General features: G+C 54.4%; 1 protein-coding gene across 1 annotated transcript; it reads right to left on the reverse strand.

Moving 5' to 3' along the window:
* Window positions 1–514: 514 nt before the first annotated feature.
* On the reverse strand, window positions 515–12,119 carry EMILIN3 (elastin microfibril interfacer 3). Its single transcript, XM_053993381.1, has 4 exons — window positions 11,923–12,119; window positions 8,712–8,834; window positions 5,584–5,831; window positions 515–5,073 (listed from the first exon to the last, which is right to left on the reverse strand). The coding sequence occupies exons 1-4, from the start codon at window positions 12,117–12,119 to the stop codon at window positions 3,179–3,181; spliced, it is 2,463 nt and encodes an 820-aa protein (XP_053849356.1). The 3' UTR covers window positions 515–3,178.
* Between the last annotated feature and the right edge of the window lie 8,086 nt (window positions 12,120–20,205).

The raw sequence follows: 20,205 nt of genomic DNA on the forward strand, positions 1-20,205 counted from the left end.
GGGTGGCAAGATCCAGGCAGCAGGGAGATAGCTGGACTGAGCAGAGTGTTACAAATTGCGCTTTTCCCATGAACAAAAGTGCACTTTTGGGTGTGGTCATACAGGGCCAATCATTTTCTTGTCTAGGGGACTCCTTCTATTTGCCTTCATGACTCATGATGGGGCATCCACAGCCTTTGTGCACAGCCTGAGCCTGTGCCTCACCACCAGTTTTCTTAGATATAACATAAATTGACCTCCTGCAGTTGAAAGCCATCCCACCTTCCCTTCCCACCGCAGACCCTGTTGAACACTCTGTCCCCATCTTTCCTATGGGACCCTTCAAGTCCTGCACAGTTGCAGTGAGGCCTCCCCATGGCCCTCTCTTTTCCAGGCTGAGGATCCCCACCTCTCTCTTCATGGGAGGTTATAAAGTAAAACAAAGGCAGAAGCACTGCTGGGCTCCTTCCTCCAGTCTGGCATCTACTTTCTCCCTCCCTGACCCCTGTGTGTGAGTGTAAGTCATCTCCTGTCTGCCACTTCTGGAAGCCACACAAGTCATTTTGATCCTGGAAACCTCAGCAAGAAATACTTTATTTTTTTCCTTTCCAGTACAAACAGTTTTTCAGCTTTTAAAATCTGAACAAATAGACATGGTTTTAAAAACAATAGAACACAGTCTTTTAACCAGAGCAGTTATCAACTGCCTCAGAAAGCTGCCCATGCAAGGATAATCCCATGGCCAGCACTTCCTCACTCTGCAAGCAATTTAAAAAAATGCCCAGTTGTTTACAAAGTTCCTTTCACTTTTTAAACATGAATAGCTGAGAACTGAAATAACAAACTGTCCATAGCTTCAAGTGACTAGTCAGGAATAGTCCAAACATAGCACCATTTTCAGGAAGGTCAGACTTCTTCCTTGTCCTAGTTCTGTTTTGGCCAGTCCTGGCTCCCTCTTTTCTGTGGAAGTTGTTCCCGTTCAGCCACTCTAACCCAGCCCTGGCTGGGGAACAGGGAGCCTGGCCCTTGGCTTGGTTTTCTCTTTGGTTTTCTCCCTGGTGTGAGGGGATGGAAAAGGGGCTTAGGCAGGATGCTCCCCCTGCAGGGTGAGGGCTCCCCTGGCCCACCACAAAGTACTCAGGGTTGGCTTGACACTCCTTCCTTAGGCTGGAGGAAAAAATAGATTTTGTTGTCTAAGAGCAGGTTTTGCAGGATGCCCAGTGGCAGCAGGAGGTTGTTCCTCAGCTGGAGAAGCAACTCAGCAGCTGGAGGGTAACTCCAAATCAGCAAAGCCCAGAGCAGTGAGTGAATTCTGGTGCTGTGAACTGGCAGGGCTGGGCAAGTGATGCGAGGCCCACCTGTCCTCTTTATGCTCCCACAGCTCATGCTCCTCTGGAAGGGGACTGAGCTTTTACTGCCTCAGGGGAACATGGTGTGGCTACTGGGCTCAGTGATCCCTGTGGTCCTCCCTAGCCTGGAAGCATGTTTAAGGGAGCTCACCCAGATTTTCTGGGGGAGAAAAGGTGCCCAGATGCATCTCTGCTGGGAGCTGCTGCTGGTTTGTGCTAGTCAGAGCACAGAGCTGCTCCTTTATGCAATCGAGGGGGGGATCAAGGAGGGAATAATGGTGCAGAAGAGCAGGGACAGCCTGGTGAGGGTGACAGGCACTGTGTGAGAGCCAAAGGCTGGCTGGTGTGGGATGGTTCATGAGCTACAATGCTGAGAGAAAAGTATGTTCCTCTGCTATAAAGTGCCAGAGTTGCTTGGATGAAGGCTCTTTAATATCCTCCTCATCCTAGTAATGAAGTCCCAATTGGCTGATGAGCGGAGGGTGCCCATGGTGGGCTCCTGGGGAGAGGTGGATTCTGTGTGCAACAGCTCTGTAGGGCAAGGCTGGAGCTGCTCAGGAACATAGACAACGTTTTCTAGACTGCCTATTTGTAGGAAACCAAAATCAAGCTGGGTAAATGATGTGGGTTTTTCATTCTGAGCTGAGGACAGGTCTCCAGAGGTGTTCTTACAGATGCCCTGCCTTGTTCCACATCGGTATTGGTCCCAGGGCTACTGGCATCCCAGTGGGATCAGAAGAGCATGAGGAGGACGCAGGCTCCTCCTCCTCCACTGCTGCACTCACACCCTGAAGCAGCTGTAACTCTCCTGCCTGGGATGAGATGATGGAGTTCACAGCTTAAGCGATAAAACAGGAGAGAGCCAGAGCTGAAGGACAGGACTGCTCTGTGCCCAGCTTGATCTCTGCAGAGACCTATGGACACAGCTCTCCTCAAGGAAGATGTGTTTTCCATAACCATCATGTCAGTCCCAGGTGTAACCAGAGAGCCCAGCAAAGTGGGATTGTAAAGCACAGCAGCCCCCAGAACCATGGGGCTCTCTCCAAACACTGCTGCCACAGCTTTTGGCTGCTCAGTGTGGGTCTTTGGAATATGGCAAAGGACATGGGGGCAGCATTAGGAAACTGGAATCAGATAGGCACCATGACACAGGATTGTTCAAAAAGATACATACACATACCATATATATATATGCATATGTGTTTTCCTAATGCACACCCTCATATGCTCCATAAGGGATGTGCATCTGCATGGAGGAGGGAGCATTATAAATGGATTTACCATACACAAGGAGGGCTGCCATCTCGGAGAAGGGAAGCCAGTTCCCGGAGGGACGTGTGAATACGTGTGTTCTTTGAAATCTACAATTCCTGTGGTGAGTTTTGTTCCCTGCAAGGAGCCCTGGCTCTGCTCAGTCTCTGGATTAAGATGCAGGTGGTCTTTAGGTCAGAGAAACTATTCCTCAGCTGATAACTACAGGGTTTTATTCTTCAAGAAATGATAAATCCACAAAAATAAAATGAAAAAAAAAAACATTTCTGCCTCCAGCTTACTCTAGAATTGTCCTTCTTGGGTCATCAGCCCAGGACCCAAAGCAACACCCCCAGCCAGGAGAGAGTGACACTGCTGCGCCAGGGTCAGGACAGTTGTTGAGCATCAGGAGGGGAGCACCAGCATGGTGGAGTTAAGGAGAAGTGGGGCCAACAAGATTAGGGGAAAAAAAAATGTAGCAGCTTTTCATAAAAAAAATTGTCCCAAGAACTGTTGTCACATTGGAGCAAGTCTGTGTGATATAATTTAATCCTGTCCTTCACAGCAGGAGAAGGAAGACACATGGTATGGCAGTGTGGCTAATGCTGCCTCCTCTCCGCCTTCTCCTCCAAGTGCCCGACTTGTTCCGCCAGCTCAGAGACCTTGGCTTGGCAGTCAAGCAAGTTGTCCTTCAGTCCTGTTATTTCCTGAGAGTGGGCAGCCAGTGTCCCGTTCATGTGGTCCATGTAGTCCCACAGACTGCCCGTGTGTTTCTCCAGTTCCTCCCTGATGTCGTCCAGGCTGCCGGTGATGGCCCCCAGCCTGCCGCAGGCGCTCTCCACCCGCGCCACCCGCTCGTCAAAGTGAGAGACCTCCTGCTGCAGGCCGTGGGCCACGTTCTTGCAGGAGCTCAGGTCGCTGACAATCCTGGCTTTGAGTCGCTCCAGGTCTCCCTTGAGGTTCAGGACACGGCGGTTGCTGAAGAAAAGCTGGGAACCTTGGTCGTTGACTTTCTCCTGGATGGAGTGGACCTCATCCTCAATCTTCCGCTCGTGCTCATCTAGTGAGGAGTTGACATGTGTTACGGTGTCTGAGTACTGGGAGACGGAGTCCTTGAGCCCTGTCAGAGACTTGCTCACAGTGTTCAGGTTGATCTTTAGCAAGGTGATCTCCCCTTGCAAAGCCCCCGATGCTTCCTCCTCGATTCGCCGCTGGATCTCCAGGATGGTGGCGTTCAGCTTGCGCAGGAGGTCGTAATTGCTGTCCATCCGGAGGAGCAGGTCCTGGTTCTTGTTCTGGCAGTCCTCGATCTCTGTCCGAAAGGTCTCCACATCTTTGGAGGCAGAGGTGCAGCCCAGGGAGCAGGTGCTCTCCAGCGTGATGAGGCGATTCTGCAACACCTCCAGTGTCTCCTCTGTCCGTTTCCTCATGCTGGCAAGCTCCCCTTCCAGCACAGGCACCACTGCTCCGTCCATGCCCATGGTAGAACTGACATTGTTCAGCTCCCCCACGATGGTCATGAACCTGTCCTCCAGGGTCTGCATTTTGTCTTCAAAGGCAGTCCTCATGCCATCCACCTCTGCCACCACCGTGCCTTTCATGCTGTCTTCTATACCAGAGCAGCAGCTCCCAGTTTCCCCCTCTGTAGCATTGAGCCTGGCTTCCAGGTCCTCAAAGCGCCCTTCAAAGAGATTCCCTAGGGTGACAGTGGAGATTTCTCCATCCAGGCGTGAGTGCAGGTTCTTCTGGGACTCGGAAATGCTGTGAAGGCCTTTCTCAAGGATGTTCATGCGATCGGTGAGGTAGTCCAGGTTGCTGCAGCAGCTTTCCACCACTGTCAGCCCTTGGATCTGGGTCTCCAGCTGAGAGATCTCTTTTTTGATCTCCAGCTCCTTCCCATCCAGCGTCTGCTGCAGCCGCAGGTTGGCAGCTTTCTCCTCCTCGCACTGCTGCCGCACCTCTTGGATGCGAAAATCACACGTGGTCTGGATCTTGCCCAGCTTCTTCTCAAAGCCGTCGAGCAGCTCTCCACGCAGGTTGCTCAGCCTCGTGTCCACGTACTCCTCCAGCAGGTCGATGGAGGTGAGGGGCGAGGGCCGGGCGGATTCCAGCAGGTGCTTGATCTGCCCGTCGTGGTCCAGGACCATGCCCCGGACCTCGTGCAGCAGATCTGCCTTGGTTTTCAGCACGTCGCTCACCTCGGTCACTTTGGTCAGGATCTCCCCTACGGGAGGGTACGTGGCGATGTCGGCTTTGTCTGCCACATCCACCAGGCCGTCGGGAATGATGCCGAAGCCCACGGATGAGTCTGGCGTGCCCGGGCTGTTCATCAGGGAGCCGATCATCTTGGTGGTGTCCTCCTGGATGGCCAACCGCAGGCGGTCCCCCAGCCCACTCACCATGGTGTGCAGGCTGTCGTAGGACTGGGAAAGGCGCCTCACCTCCTCCTCCAGCCGATCCAGGCGGTCCCCGAAGAGGCCAGGCAGTTTCCTACCTGCACAGGGAAAGAAATAGAGAGGGCACAGTGAGGGCTGTGGTGCTCCTTTAACTTCCCTCCTTCAAGTCTTTTCCCATAATAACCTTGTGTCCTGCCCTCTGTTATTGTCATTTCAGCAAAATCTCAGCCCACATCTCTCCTTAAGCTATCAGGAAACACTCTTTCCTCTTGGGATCCAGCCCTCTGTCCTAAGTTCAACAGCAGGTGATGATAACAGCCCAGGAGAGCTTCATCTTGAGACACACCCTATCAACCCCATAATTAATGAGAAAAGGCTCTAAATCAATGAGAAAAGGCAATTTTGAAGCTGCATGTTTTGAAAGGAACAAAATTTTAAAAGCAAGTGGCCCTCAAAGCAATCAAATGTCAGGTCTCTGATAGAAAACATGCCACCCACTGAATTTTTGCCAGATTCATGCTCTGCTCTGGAACAGAGAGAACCTGGAGGTTTGAGTACATGACAGTGGTGTGATGGCCTGGGGACATGAAGCAGGAGCAAGATCTCACCATATTGATTCTTCTTTGGTCCTGGAAACAGGTCAGGGTGGCTTTTGGGATAGGGAGGAAGTCTGGGCATTGGAAACATCTTTTGCCCAGGGGGCATTTTAGGGCTGGGATGCTGGGGCAGAAGGCCAGGCTGGTCTGTCGGGCTGTCATGGCACCCTTCTCCCATGAAGCCTGGGCAGCACCTCCAGGACAGCTCGGTCACTGTCTTGTATCCAATCTTGTATTTGGGCCTGAAGAAGGTGCGGTACCTTGCCAGGAGAGGGGAGGGAGAGAGAAGACAGTTTAGAGAAGCAACCTCAACATCAAGCAATAGAGCAAGGTCATGGTCCTGTTGGATGTGGGAGATCTGGGCACATGGGGGAGCCTGGCTGAAACCCTTGTGCTGCACCTGCAGACCATGGCCCATCTTCTCCAAGAGCTCTTGCTGCACCATAGCTCAGTGCAGCATTGCAGTGGGGTTTTGGTCGAGTATTTTTTAACCTGGGGCACTGTGTTGATTAAGAACTGCAGCTCTAAGTGTATTGCTGCACTCCCTGGCCTGATAGGTGACCACTGTGACAGATGCCACACTGTTTGGCAACTTCTGGCCAGCAGAGCACGAGATGAAATGATGGAACTGATTTCAAAAGCCCTGCAAGCTCACATCACTTCCAAGAGGGAAGTGGACTGCTTGTAAAAGTGGTTTGCACTTTGAATTGACCTACAGAATTTCCTAGTGGGATCAAAAAAATCCTCTTCTCAACTGTAATCCTGTCTGGAAGCCCCCATGAGGGCTGAAATACCTTTGGAAAGGTGCTTTCTCTCTGTATGGAGGGCATCAGTTTGCTGGGAAGCCTAAAGGGGCTTGGGCTGGCCTGGTGAGGGTCTCCAGGGTGATGCTGTGAAGTGCACGGAGGGATGGCTCCTCACACTGCCTCCTGCCCCAGCTGGGATGCCCTGGGAAGTGTCTCCATCACGAATTTGGGTACTGCAGTATTGATCCTCCTACACCCAGCACACAGGGTGCAAGACCACCTCACACCTTCCCCCTCTGCTCTCGCTCTGGATGGGGTCCCACCAGCCGTGGGGGAGGATTCAGCTGCTCCCTGCTTTCCTGTGAGGCAGCAGTGATGGAACAGGGCCCTGCTGGCCCCTGTGTTCCCCCAGCAGCTGAGCTGAGCTGTACAGGGCTGAACACAGCACTTTTCTCACCACCTCTAAACACCAATGCTTTAAGCCTGCCTTTTGGAAATTTCCAATCTGAATTTACCAGGGCCTGAAAATCTTGAAGTTTGCTGTTTTGCAACAACATACACCATCAGCCTCGTGTTCTTCTCCAGCATGTTCAGCAGAAGGTCTTGGAGGAGCAGCACAGCCATCCGTGCTGCAGAGGGGCTGCAGAAGGCACTGAGCCATCAGTCAGGGCAGCACATGGGGCTGATTCCCTGCCACCCATGTCCTTGTCTGAATCCACAGTGTCCCCAGCCCAGGCTGCAGCCCCTGGCAGTGGTGCTTCCACACAGTTCCCAGCGAGATACAGCCACCTCCATACACACCACAGGGCAAGGGGATAAACCAAACCCAAGGCCTCTGCTCTTTGAATCTCTTCAAATTTTTCCAACATCAATTTCCCAAAGGGACAGTTTCAAAACAAGCTCTCCTTGTACTCCTCTTCACAGATGCTGCTGAGTTGCAAGATCTTTCCTTCTGTTGTAGTGTGTAGAAACCTGCCTGGATGTACCACGGGAGATTGCTGCTCCAGCCACTGTCAGAGGGTGAAGAAAGGAGGAGGGTGGCATCCACAAGGCAGAGCACCTTCTCTGTGTCATCCCAGCCTCTGCAGAGGAGCTCAAAGCCTTGGGCACCTCCAAATCTTTCTACCCCTGCTCCAAACAGCAGCAAGGGGAAGTATTTGCAGACAGCTGCACAAACATCCGCTGATGGCCCCAGCACGTGGAAAACCCATGTTCCCTTTTGTCCATGGCTGCAGCATCTGAGGCTCTGCAGAAAATTCAGCTGTGGGTCCATCTGCCCTCAGAAAACACTCTGGTTTCACCCTGGTTTTGTTTGAAGGAGACAAGCAGGACATCGTGGAGATGGGAGAGGCTTTGGAGATCTCCTCCATGGGTACCAGCAGCTGCAGGATGTCCTGAAGTCCCCAAATGCTGCTAAAACACTTGTGATGGGAAGAACAAGTGAGCGAGTGGGTCCAGCTGCCCGTCTCTGCCAGGAGAGGATGTGAGCAGAGCCTGTGGCACCACTGGGACATGGAGAGTCACAGCCAGCTGCCACAGGCAGCTGACAAAAACTTCTCTCATCCCAGTTTTCCTTTGTGCTCAGCTCTGCTCCACTCCCCCAGCCTGGGGAGGATGCAGGAGAACAGCTTTTCCACATGGAGCAGCATCCCTGGAGGGTGGTGAAGCACAAAGCCCCAGTGCCTGCCCTGCTCCACCGGCGGCTCCAGCTGTGGCACACTAAAGTGTTTCCCTCCAGCACTGACCAGGTGGCAGAATTTTGCAAGTATTTTCCTGGAGCAGGAAGCATTGAGCCATCCCCAGTCACAGGCTTCATTTCCTTGTCCTCCCAGCCAGGTTCTCACCAAGCTGCCATCATTCTGCCACATTGCAGGTCCATGACAAACTGCCTTCCTACACACCTGCACAGGCACCTCCCCACTTCCCATGATTTCCAGATTTACTTCCGAATCATTGAATGTCCTGAGTTTGAAGGGACCCATAAGGATCATTGTGCCCAGCAACTGTACAGAACGCCCCCAAAAATCACACCATGTGCATGAGAGCAGTGTCCAAATGCTTCTTCATCTCTGTCAGGCTTAGTGCCATGATCAATTTCCCTGGGGAGCCTTTTCCAGTGCTCAGCTGCCATCTGGGTGAAAACCTTCTCCTGATGGCCAATCTAAACTTCCCCTGACAGTTTCTGAGGAGGGATAGAACTCCCTCTCCCTCCTGACAGATCCCACCTTGCCTCCTCCCAACACCACTGCCCTGCCACTGACTGCCGTGTCCAGGAAAAGTCCTTCAGCCCTCTGGAAAGTGGGGGCTTATGGTCAGAAAGGTAGCACAGGGTCTCAGGAGATAAAGGTCTTTGGGAGGGAAAGGGAGCCATGCCCCAGTGTCCCCCATACTCACAGCACTTTCCCTGGGCACTTGGGTCCCCAGCTGCACTTGTGGTACTCAGCCTTGACGTAGCTCTCGGCCCCATCCTGCAGCGTGCACGTCACGTTGCGCTGCACCACGTAGGCACAGTAGCTCCTGGGGGAAACACAGCGAGGCACTGTCACCCCCTGCCCAGCAGACAGCAGTGCCTGCACTGCCAGACACTGCCAGTGAGGTCTGGGGGCAGGAGCTGGAAGGAGCCCCCCAGCTTGGGCAGCTGCTGGGGAGGGGCATCACAACCATGCTGCAGGAGTGTGGTTCCTGTCACAGTCACAGCCACGTTGTCACCAGCGCTGGTGGTGTCCCCCGAGCTGGGCTGTGCTTGGCACAGCATGGACTGTGTGTGAGACAGGCTGTGAGGACAATCAGAATCCCAGCAGCAGCAGTTATAGGAATAGCATCCCAGAAATAGCTCCAGCAGTGCCTGGCAGGGGTGGTCTGTCCTGCTGCAGCTCCTGGAGTGCTGCCAGAGCAAGGGCCAACCCAAAAGCCTTCAGCCCTTGCTGTGGGTGCTGCCACAGACAAGGCACAGAGAGGAGATGCTGCTCTGTAGGGCTGCAGCACCGTGGGTCCCTCCATCAGGGAGGCAGGGACAGAGAGTAGATCTGTGATGGAGGCTGGAAACCCCCTCAGGTCTCTGGGACAGTGAGTACAGAGAGCCTCTTCCCTCCTGCCATCCGCCTGCAGCTGGGTGCCACAGGTACCAGCCAGCTTTCCTGAGCCAAGCAGCAAAGCCAGGCACTGAGGATGAGCTGCCGGGGAGGAAGGCAGCGTGTGGGAAGGATGCAGGACTGCTGGTAGGACAGATGGAGGCCAAGGCTGTTCCAGCTGAAGGCAGGGCTGCCGGCAGGAGCAGATGGACTCGGTCCACAGGGGCAGAGACAGCAGGGATGTGTGGTGAGGCAGGGATTAAGGGCAGGGGGATGTGGCAGACGGCGGAGCGGGAGGAGAGGAGGGCACAGGCCCACGGTGCAGAGCAGAGCTGAGGCAGGAGGTCAGCGAGATGGAGCAGATGGGCCAGCGCAAGCTGCAGGTGCAGAGAGGTGTTCAATGAGGCGGGAGGACGAGGCTTCCCCTGTGCCAGCTGGGGGTTTGGTATGGATGGGTAGGGAACGTACTTTGTCTTCACCTGTTTGCCATCAGTGTTTGTCCCTCCTTCATTGATCTTTCCCCACTCAGGGTGAGCCAGAGTGCTGCTGCTCTGGCCCCTGAGTGTGACATGGGGGGGCTGGGGGAGGGCTGTGCACACCCACCCTGTGCATGCACACACACACAAACAGGAGACACCATAGCCCTTCTTACCAAACCCTTCTGCTTCATCCTGACAGTCACAGTCCCTTTCCTGTACCTCCATCTGCCAGAAGTGTCTCAACATCATCCAGACCATCACAGCAAGCCCGTGAGAGCTGGGCTGAGGCCCTGCAGCTCATTTCTGTGCTCAGTCCCAAGGCTGCTCTCCACAGGCCATGTGATGGCCACGCCAGGGAACTCTGACTGCATCCCAGCCTGTGACCAGGCAGCTGAGCTGCAGCAACCCCAGCTGCCTCCCAGTGCCCCCATTCAGAGACCCTGAGCAGGCTGCACGATCTCCAACAGCCCACCCAGGGCAGGAGCTCTCTCCGTGAAGCAGCAAGGTGTGAGCAGGGTCATCCTCCCTCCAAACCTCTCTCTGCTCCCTTCCAGCAGGGATCCCCTGATCCCACATCCCCAGCACATCCCACTTGCTCCCCCCAGGAGCTGCAGCAGCACATCCACCCCAGCCCCTCATCGAGGGCCCTCTCTGATCCCCTGGGACGGGCACACCACTCCCACTTGTGACTGGCATTTCCAGCCTGCCCAAACCTGAGCAGCAGCTCTGCCCTGGCAAGGGGCTGCCAGGCTCAGGGCATGATCAGGGTGCTGTGCTGCTCCCTGCTCCTCCACAAGTGAGCCATTCATCCATGCACAGGACCACAGGAGAAAGGCTGGCCACTTCTCTCAGCTGGAGGCAAGGGAGTTCATGTGTGTACGTGGAAACTTAGGATCACCATCTATCCATAAATCCAGGACCTGCTTACAAACACACCACCAGCTGCCTCTAAGTTAGCTGGCAGCCAATGCAGGCAGATCTACTAGCCACTACTAATAAACCCTGCCTACCTGTGACTGCTCGGGTTAGTGCAGTTCTGGCTCACTCTCCCTCTCAGAACCCCTTCCCTTCTCACACACCTGTGGCAAGCAGTTTTATAGCTCCAGCCTGATGTTTTTAGAGTGAGCAGCTGGAAAATGTTACGGGTTTTTGAAAGCTCTCACTGGCACTGCCAGTATTGTTCATCTCTAGTGTTACTTTATTAATTTCAGCTTGTTCGTAACCCCACATCCTCCCTCTTTCAAAGAAGCCCGGCAGAAACTGCTCTAGCAAACAAGCAGAGAGGGAAGCAACACCCCCCTCTCCACCCCCAGTGTAACAGCTCTTATGCAACTGAACGGAAAAAGTCTACAGTTTGTGTAAAACTCACATTCCTCACTGCCTGAGCTTTCCAGGTTTCTTGAAAACGTATTTAAACTCCAGTATGTATGTATTTTACAAGCAATTCCCTCCAAACCAAGCTGTTGTCACACGTAGGTCTGTGCGCTGCCATCCTCCCCTCCCGCACATCACCACCCCCGCGCCCCCCGCGCCGATGTCACGGAGAGCAGGCACATGCACCTACCCCAAAACCACACACCCATGGGGATGGGCACCCCCATCCCCACTCCTTCAGCCCCGTCCCGCACCGGACCGTAGCACACGTGTCCCCACCGCACGCAGCCCGTTCCCTCCTGGAAATACAACTCCCGGACCCTCCTCTAGATGGAGGGGGGCACTGAGACATTCGGACACTGCTGCGCTGCCGCCAGCCCTTGCTCAGTACGGGGTAGATGATACGGAGCAAGGGATGGTACCCAGGGACTCCTGCCCAGCCAGGGATGCCGCAGGCGAGCCCTGGGGAAGGTACCCACGGTCAGCACCGGTGTTTGGGTACCCGCGGCAGCCCGTCCCCCGGGGATGCTGCCCGTAGAGCCCAGACGCGCCGCCGGTGCCCGGTGTCTGCGGTCTGTTCCCGGTAAGGGATGCCCGACGGAGACCCGGCTCGGTGCCCGGGGACGGCGGCTCCCGGTGCCCTCCGGATGGGTTGCGCGGCCGCGGCCGCGGGTCGCTTACTTGTGTTTGCCCACGGGCTTGCCGGGGCCGAGCTGCGGGCTGGAGCCGGCCGTGTAGAGGCTGTACCTGCCGCCGTAGGGCAGGGGGGCGGCGGGGGGGTAGAAGGCACCCTTGGCGTCGGCGAGGGCCAGCAGCGTCCCCAAGGAGAGGCAGGCGAGCAGCGCTCCGCGGCGGCGCAGCGCCCGCGCCCGCCGCATGGTCCCGGCCCGGCGGCGGTGGAGCAGGATGGGATGGGATGGGATGGGACAGGATGGGACGGGACGGGGCGGGACGGGACGGGGCGGCCGCGGGGCCCCGCCGGGACAGAGCTACGGAGGGGACCGGAGCGCCGCCCGCCGCGCCCTGCCCGGCCCCTGCCCTGCCTGTCCCTGTCCCTGTCCTTGTCCCTACCCTGCCCGGCCCTGCCCGGCGGCACACGCCGCTCCGCCGCCCGCCCGTCCCCTTTTGTACGGCGGCGGCGGGGGCGGGTCGCGCTCCTCCTCCAGCCCTCCCACGACCGCCGACCCCGGCCCCGCGGGCGGGGAGACAAAGCGAAGCCCCCCGACCCCCATTCTTCCCCCGTCCAGCCCCCGCCAGCGGTGCTGCAGCCCCGGCGCAGCCCGGGCGGAGAGCGCTGCCGACCCCGGCGGGGGCTGGAAGGGGCTCGCACCCCCTCCCGGCCCCGGCCCCCTCTTCTCCCCTTTTCCCGATGCCCCCTCCCTGCGCACTGGGAGTTTGCCCCCACGGGGTAGCAGGTGCAGCGGGGTCTGGAGCCCTCTGGTTCCCCCCCAGTCCCCAGCTCTGCCCTGCTTCATCCCGGAGCACAAGCGAGAGAAAGGCTGAAGTGACCCTAACTCTGCCCCCGAGGACATCTGTGCTGCTGGAGATTGGCAGCTGTCAATCACATGGCTGGCCCCAGCCTGGTGCATCGAGCGTCCCCCAGCGCACCAGCACCTGCAGGAAGGGGGAGAGGGAAGTGGTGCTATTTTGGAGCCCTCCTCAGATTTTGGCTTTGGATGCAGGCTCCAGGAGTGAGGGGGGAATCCCTCACCTTTCCCTGCAGAGCCCTGGATCTCCCATAGCCAAGCCCGTTTCATCTTTCATGGCTTTGGAAGGCTTGTTTTTGTCTCCTTGCCATCCTGTCCTGCAGAGATCCCTGCTGTCCTGCACCCCAATGCCCCCACTCACAGGTGACCCACTGCAGGGAGCACCCTGAGCACCCTCCCTTACCCTGCCAGCCCTCCCCAGGCTCCACACCATTAACCACAGCGGTTCAAGACCCTTTGTGCGAGCCATGGATATTAGGTAGGGGGGAAAGGACCCCCACCTGGGCCACTGGGCATTTTGGGAGGGGGTAACATCCCTGGTGCTACCCAGTGGAGGTCATATTGAAGCCCTGCCAGGGAGCAGGAAATTTTGTGATATATGCAGGCAGTTACACCCTTGAGCATCCCACCAAAACCTCACCAGAGGTATTTTTATGAGACTCCTATCTTGGCTGGCAGAAGCCAGGGAAGCACCATGACAAGGTGTGCCATGCTTCTCCGAAACTCTTGAAGGAAAACAAGAGGTGGCTAAGAAAAGGTGGCTGTGTGAAATTCCAAATGAAGGAGTGAAACCTGCTGCTGGGGAAAGGAGGTATCAAGGCTTGGGCTGAGACAGAGATGATAAGATACTGAGACAAACGGCCTTTTTCAGTTGAAATGAGTCTTTGGCTCAGTCTGAGGTGAGTACGGAAACATTATCAGGAGAAGAAAAATCTATCAGAAGGCTGAGCTGGGAGAGGCAAGCTGGACAGACCAGGCAGAAAACCAAGAGGAGGAAGCCTGAGCACTGAAGCAGTGCATCCTCTTGGTTCAAGCTGCTGCAGGGTGTTGCTGAGCCGCCCTGGCCTGTCAGGCTGCACCCCAGAGGTGCTGCAGCGTGGTTTGTACGTGGTACATTTGGCAGCACATGAAGCAATCCTCACGCAGCTGGTGCATGAATTGTTCCGCTCCGCTGGGATGCTGCAGGAGGGACGGTCCATGAGCAATTCTATAAAAACAAACAAAAGCCGACCGAGCCTGCCTGGTTTAATGCTGGATGCCAAAGTGGAGAACGAAGCTTGAGCACAGCCTTAATTTTTTTTCCCTGTGCGCAGGGAGTGTGAGCCAGTTCTAATAACAGCATGCTGCACGTGTGTGTCTGAGGCCTCCGGAAAAAAACATCTGGTGTTGCATGGTTTCAAAAAGAGCCCTTGGCCCCAGCCCTGGAGCCTGTGCTGTGCTGAATGGGTACAACGGGGCTGAGTTAAAAGTGCTCGTTCATTCTCACCAGCTTGGCTGGGAAAGGGAGGGAGGTGGGAGCCATTGCTCTTGGGTGGGTGTGTCTGTCTGTCTGGCACTGCTGTCCAAACCCACCTTTGAAGCACCAAAACCCTTTCTGCCAGATTTCAGAGTGAGGCAGGATCCTAAGAGATACTGAATCCCATTTTCTTGTTCTATTGTCTAATTGTTTATGAAAAAAGACATCTGAGTAGACAAGAGAACGCCAAACTTAGGTCCCAACTGAGGAAATGGATTCATCATCAACTCTTTAGTAAGACATCAAGGAATCCATACAGGAAAGAGCCATTATGGATGCCCCAAATAATGGGGAAAACCTCTCATGTGCCCTATTAGCTGTGAGCTAATCCAGCCATGAGACACAGAGCAGCAGGAAACTGGGATTTGTGAAGTTGCTCTTCTCAGGGAGCAGCTCAGGTTGAACTCTCTGGTGCTCAGCTGTGCTTCTGCCAGTCCCCAGCACACTGCAAGCCCTGGTGAGGCACAGGAGGGTGCCCATGAGGAGCCTGGCATGGCAACCTGGCTTTGGAGAGGTCTCATGTGGAGAACAAACAGGAGATTCCTTTCTCCCAGGGCATCCTCCCAACCTGGGCATGTCCCAGGGCTGATAGAGAAGATGCCAAACCTCATCTCCCAGAGCTGTGAAGCACATGCTGAGCACTGAGCTCTCCAGCAGAATGGAAGGGCTTTGCCACACTGAACTGCTGCCAAAAGGCTCTGCAGAGCTGCTCTCTGGTCAGGGAGCACCAGCCCTTGGTGCTTGCCAGAGGAAAGATCTGCTTTCTCCCCTGGCTTCACCTGGACCCTGTAAAGGGGATCAGATCAGAGCTGCTGCTGCTGCTCAAATCTGGATGCTGGGAAAACCCTGCCCACAGGGGTGCCTAACCAAGAGGGTTGTGTCCATCAGTGATTCCATATGAGCACACCCTACAATGGCTCACCATGTGCCTAGGGAGCTTCCTTCTCCACTTGGACTGCCAGGAGCTGATTATTTTGGTCCCACCTCTCAGTCCTGCACAGCTATGCTCCAAGCAGTCCAGAAATGAACAGGTAGTTTTTCCCTACCAAGGATCCAGCAGGAACATTTTACAGGACACAGGAGACACCCAGAAGCAGGAGCTGAGCAGGAAGAGATGAGAGCAAGAGCAGAGGCTCTACAGGCAGCTGCTGCCCTGCTCCAGCTCCTGAGGAGGGCTGGGGGAACCACCACGAGCTAATTTCACGAGCGGATGACACCAAACAGTGACCTGGTCTGCTTCCCATGCTTTTTAATTAACACTTGCATGGCCTCATCAGCTGAGTAATTGCCTCCCTTCATGGGTCAACAAGCCAGCAGCCCCTGACCTCCTGTTCCCATCTGGGTACGAGGTTTGGTGCCTGCACGGGGGTGGGTGTGTGCTCTTGTACCACCAGACCCACAGAGACAGCAAAAGTGATAGCACAGCCCAGGAACTCTGCAACTCAGCCTGATCTTGGCCAGGACCAGCCTTGCCCATCCTAATGCTGAGATTTAAATAGGTACCACTGGTGGAAAACCCCCACCATGCTGGGCAATAGGAGGGCAGTTGCTCTCTCTGTTGCCATGGGATAGGAGCAGATTGCAGCAAGGGGAATTTAAGTTGAATATTAGTAATAAAACAGTATCTGCTAATAAAAATAATATAGCCCTGGAGGAGACTGTATTGAGCCATCTGGAGATTTTAAAGGAAAGGTTAGATAAAAAAAAAACCTGTCAGGACCAATTTGGGGTAGGGAAATGGATTGGATGGCTTCCCAAGAGCTCTCCCAGCCTGAGTTTTTTCCAAGTACAAATTCATTTCCCAAAGTGGCAAGGCAAGAGAGCAGCTCTATTTAGAGGCAGAGTTTCTCCCTAGTGATTCCCACTGGATCAAAGGCATTCCTTGAATTGGCACTCACAGAGGCCTTTTTCTCTTGGCAGCGTGTCTGCGTCTGTGTGAGAGAGGGAACCTTCTGGACAGCCTGGATTTCCCAGGTGCACATCCATCAGGACCCGCTCAGGGCTCATTCTCCCATGTCATAATCCCTGGGAAGATCCCACAGCTATCCCACACTGCTTCCCCAGCCCCAGGGAGGGATGGGGACACTGTGTTGCCCAAACTGTCAGGCAGGATGCATGTCCCAAGTGCCACAGCAGCACAGTGGGGTACCAGCTCAAGCAGAACAGTGATAGTTCTGCAGGTGCTCCAGTTCCCAGCTGAAACTGAGCTCAAGGAAAGTCCACCATGCTCGTGATTCAGCCACAGGACTGGAAGCTCTTTTTGGCTCCCAGCACATGCTTCTGCCACATCCCTGCTCCTTGCTGGGCATGGACCACTTCTCTCATTGGTCTCAATGGGAAAGGGATGCAGGTGTGCAGGCAGGAGGCATTCCTGGTGCATCAGAAACCCAGGCAAAGTCACATTTGCCTTGTTTGGAGGTTGCCAAGGCTTTGTTCTGAACTAGCCCCTGGCTGCAGTCCCAGGGCTGTGATTGCAGGGTGTGTCCCCCAAGCTGTGGGGTGGGGGCACGTGGGCTTGCCCAGGCTCCCGAGGAAGCCGGGGGCTGAGAACAAAATCCCTTTCTTCGTGGGAAAGTGCAGTGACTTGAAGTGGTCAGGCAGCCTTATCTCTGGTTTCGAAAGCCACACGCTGATCGTTTGTCAAGATTAGCGCGTGCGGTAGAAGGGATGGAGCTGTTCCAAATCCATGCTCACATCTCTTCCCCGGGCTCACGGCCATTCATAAAAATGCCAGAGCAGCAGCAGCGGCGGCAGCACATACTGGGCTTGTGGTTTAGGGAGGACTAGAGGGGTCAGCCACAGGTTATACAAGCTCTGAGCAGGGAAAAGAATACACAGGTTGCTTTATTTATATATCCGTTAGCATCTTTCCTTCAGGAAAATGATGCTGCACGGAGACTGGCAGTGGGAGATTTAGCAAGGATGAGGGGCAGGCAGATGATGTGCTTAAAAAATGTTTCCCAGCTATGCCAGGATTCCAGGGATGAGAGCATTAACAGGCAACAGCCATGGAGATGCAGCACACAGGTCAGGGTGAAGAGGATGAAGGCTGAGGAAAGGAGGAGATCACACCCTCCCACTAAACCCCATGTTGATGCTGGGGCTCTGGGAACCTGTGGTAGTGGGGTAGCTGGCCCTGGGAAGCCCAAGGAGAGGCAGCCCTGAACTCAGCTGAGCAGGAGCCTGGGAATGCTATAAAAGGCTGGTGCCAGGGCTAGGGAGGAGTGGAGGTTTTGTTTCCCAGGGTATCCAGAGTATGAGAGAAAAGGTTGCTCTGTGGCCAGGTAAAGATCTGGGAGGGATCCCTAGGGCAAGAAAAAAGTTAGTCAGCTCCTGCCTACCTGAAAGGATATCCCTGAAGCCAAAGGAAAGTGGTAGGAGAGGAAAATGCCTTTGGAGTGCAGGCTTGAGGCTGTGTCAGGCACAGAGCTGTGCTGGCAGGAGCAGAGCTGAAGCCACATGCTGTGAGGGAAGGTACCGGTGCAGCTGGGGAGCTTTGGCAGGAGGGGTCCTTGCAAGGCAATTCCTGGCCATTCCTGTCCATCCTGCCTTTGCTGGAGAGGGCTCTGGCAGCAGGTCATGGGCTTGTTCAGCCTGGCTGAGACCATTGGGGTCCTTGGTGCCGTCACAGAGGATCAGCCATGAGAAGAGGTGTCTGAGATGCCAGTTCCATGGATGTGGGAGAGGGCTTGGTGCCAGCTCATCCCCAGCAGCATCACATTATCCTACAGACTCTGCTGTCTGCAGGGCTTGAAGAGCCCTGGCTTTGGGGAATTGTGTGGCTTCAGGGCTCCTGTGTCAATGTCCTCTAGGGACTGTCCCTGGTGCAAGAAACATTTTCACTGCTTTTGGGTTAAAGAAACACCCCAGAACTGTTTAGATGATCTTTAAGGTGCCTTCCAGCCCAAAACCAGCGGATATGTTTGATTGCTTCTGCATGGCTCAGCCTGGTCTTTGCAGAGCTGTGCCTCTGGATTTTAGGAAGATCCATATTCTTCCTTAGCTGTTTGTTCAGCTGAGTCACCTTCTGCCTTTCCTGGGAACAGGATGATGGCAGCCACCCAGCGACTGAGTCACAAAACCTCTGTTCAGTGACCTCACTGCTGAACACAGTGGACGGAAAGTACCACAGGAGCAGAAAGAATTTTTTTTTTTCTTTGGGATGTGGGGAATATTGAAGGGCAATAATGCAAACAAACTTCTTAGGTGATTTTTTTTTTTTTTTCATTCACCCACGGGCACCTGGTTCATGCAGGCAAGGGAAGGACAGCAAGCCAGGTCTGCTGGGGTGACTTCAGCAAAAGAGAGGGACATGAGGGACAGCTGTGGATACAGGTTTCCCTGTACATGGTGGGCCCACAGGGGTGATGGCCAAGTGCAGAGGCTGCTGCAGGGCTCTGTGAAGAAGCACCTGAGTTTTGTCCCTTCTCCCTCATCTCCTGCATTTTAGAGGCACAAGCCACATAGAACTTCCTGGGATGCACCTGCTTGGATGAGCATTGTCCCAGTGGCAAATGAGTGTTTCTGTAGTGAATGATGGGGAGCAGCCCACCTGGGATTAAGTTACCCTGCACATCTGATTCTCTATTTTGTGCCTATTTTTGCCTAGCCATGGACATTTTGCCTGGAGATGGGGTCCTGGGACAGCAGGAGGTTTTCCCATATCTCAGCCCTGCTTTTTCTTGGCTGTGGCCATGACCACCTTGTTCCAAGCCATGGGCAGCACGGCTCCCACATGTCCCCAAGCACTGGGTGACTCTGGATATACCTAATGTGGGAACAGCTGGGCTGAAACCCTGCCATCATCCACATCACTTGAGGCAAGGGGATGAGTGGCAGTTATTTTTGGGTTCAAAGAGGGGCCCTTCATGTCCTGTTGCTGCAGCCAGCTCTGTCCCATCCCCTGAGGCGACACCGCAGGCACGCGGGTGCGATGGGAATGGCCATAAATAACAGGTGGTTATTTATGCACAGGGAAGAAAGAGTAACTGATACCAGCTTGGGCTGCTTCCAGACCTGCTTGGAGCTCATGGCTGATACTTGGCTTCACCCTCTTCCCTTTGCAAGCAGCTGTTCCTGCAGGCCCTGCATCTGCGCTTGGCCTTCGGCAGGGTTTGCTAATCCTCTGTCTCACTGTACGGCAACGTGCGCTCGCCAAGGTCCCACTGACCCATCACCAACAAACAAAAAAAAGAGCAGGAGGAGGAGAACTTGATATCTTCTGCAAGTGAAATGGCTTGGGTTCAGTCTTGGAGAATTTCCCGAACTCTCAAGGAATTTCCTGATCTTAGGAATCTGCCAAAATTTGGGATCTGCCTTGGTTGGGCTGTGCATATTTTCAGAGCGCACGCTGTGGTGTTGTGTTTTAGATTTCCACCTCTGTCTTTGCAAGGGCACACTCTCTCTGAATGGGTCAACTACAACAGAAAGGAAAGTCTCACTCGGACAGGCTGCAGGAATACAGAGGGATTTATTTAACATCCCTTTATTATGGGATCAATGGGATCTTTGATCCTAAATTCCTGTCTTGCTTCCCCATGCCAAAGCCCAGGCTCTTACTGCAGCCCTCATGAACATGGAAACTTGGGTGTAGTTGTAATAGTTTGTGTTAGTGGCTCACTGGCAGATCTGGAATTAAAGGCATAACCTCAGCTTAACTAGTAACCCATATTTTTACCAAAAAAAAAAAAAAAAAAAAAAAAAAAAAGGCCTTTGCAGCAGAAGGCAGCCTTCCTGCTTGTAGCTGGGGCTCAATGTTCATGTGTTTATCGCACGTATTCCAAAAGCAAACAAGGTTCTGGGTGGGAAGAGCGCAGCCCCTACCATCAGAACAAACTCAAAGGAAATTCCTCAAGGTCTTTTTCCTAAAATTAATGCTGTCTGGATTGCAACCAGGTTGTTTTTGACCAGCTTTAATCTGTGAAATCAACACCGACTCAGGAAATGCTTAGATTGACTCTG

The sequence above is a fragment of the Vidua macroura genome, chromosome 17 (assembly GCF_024509145.1).
Source record: "Vidua macroura isolate BioBank_ID:100142 chromosome 17, ASM2450914v1, whole genome shotgun sequence".
NCBI lineage: Eukaryota > Metazoa > Chordata > Aves > Passeriformes > Viduidae > Vidua > Vidua macroura.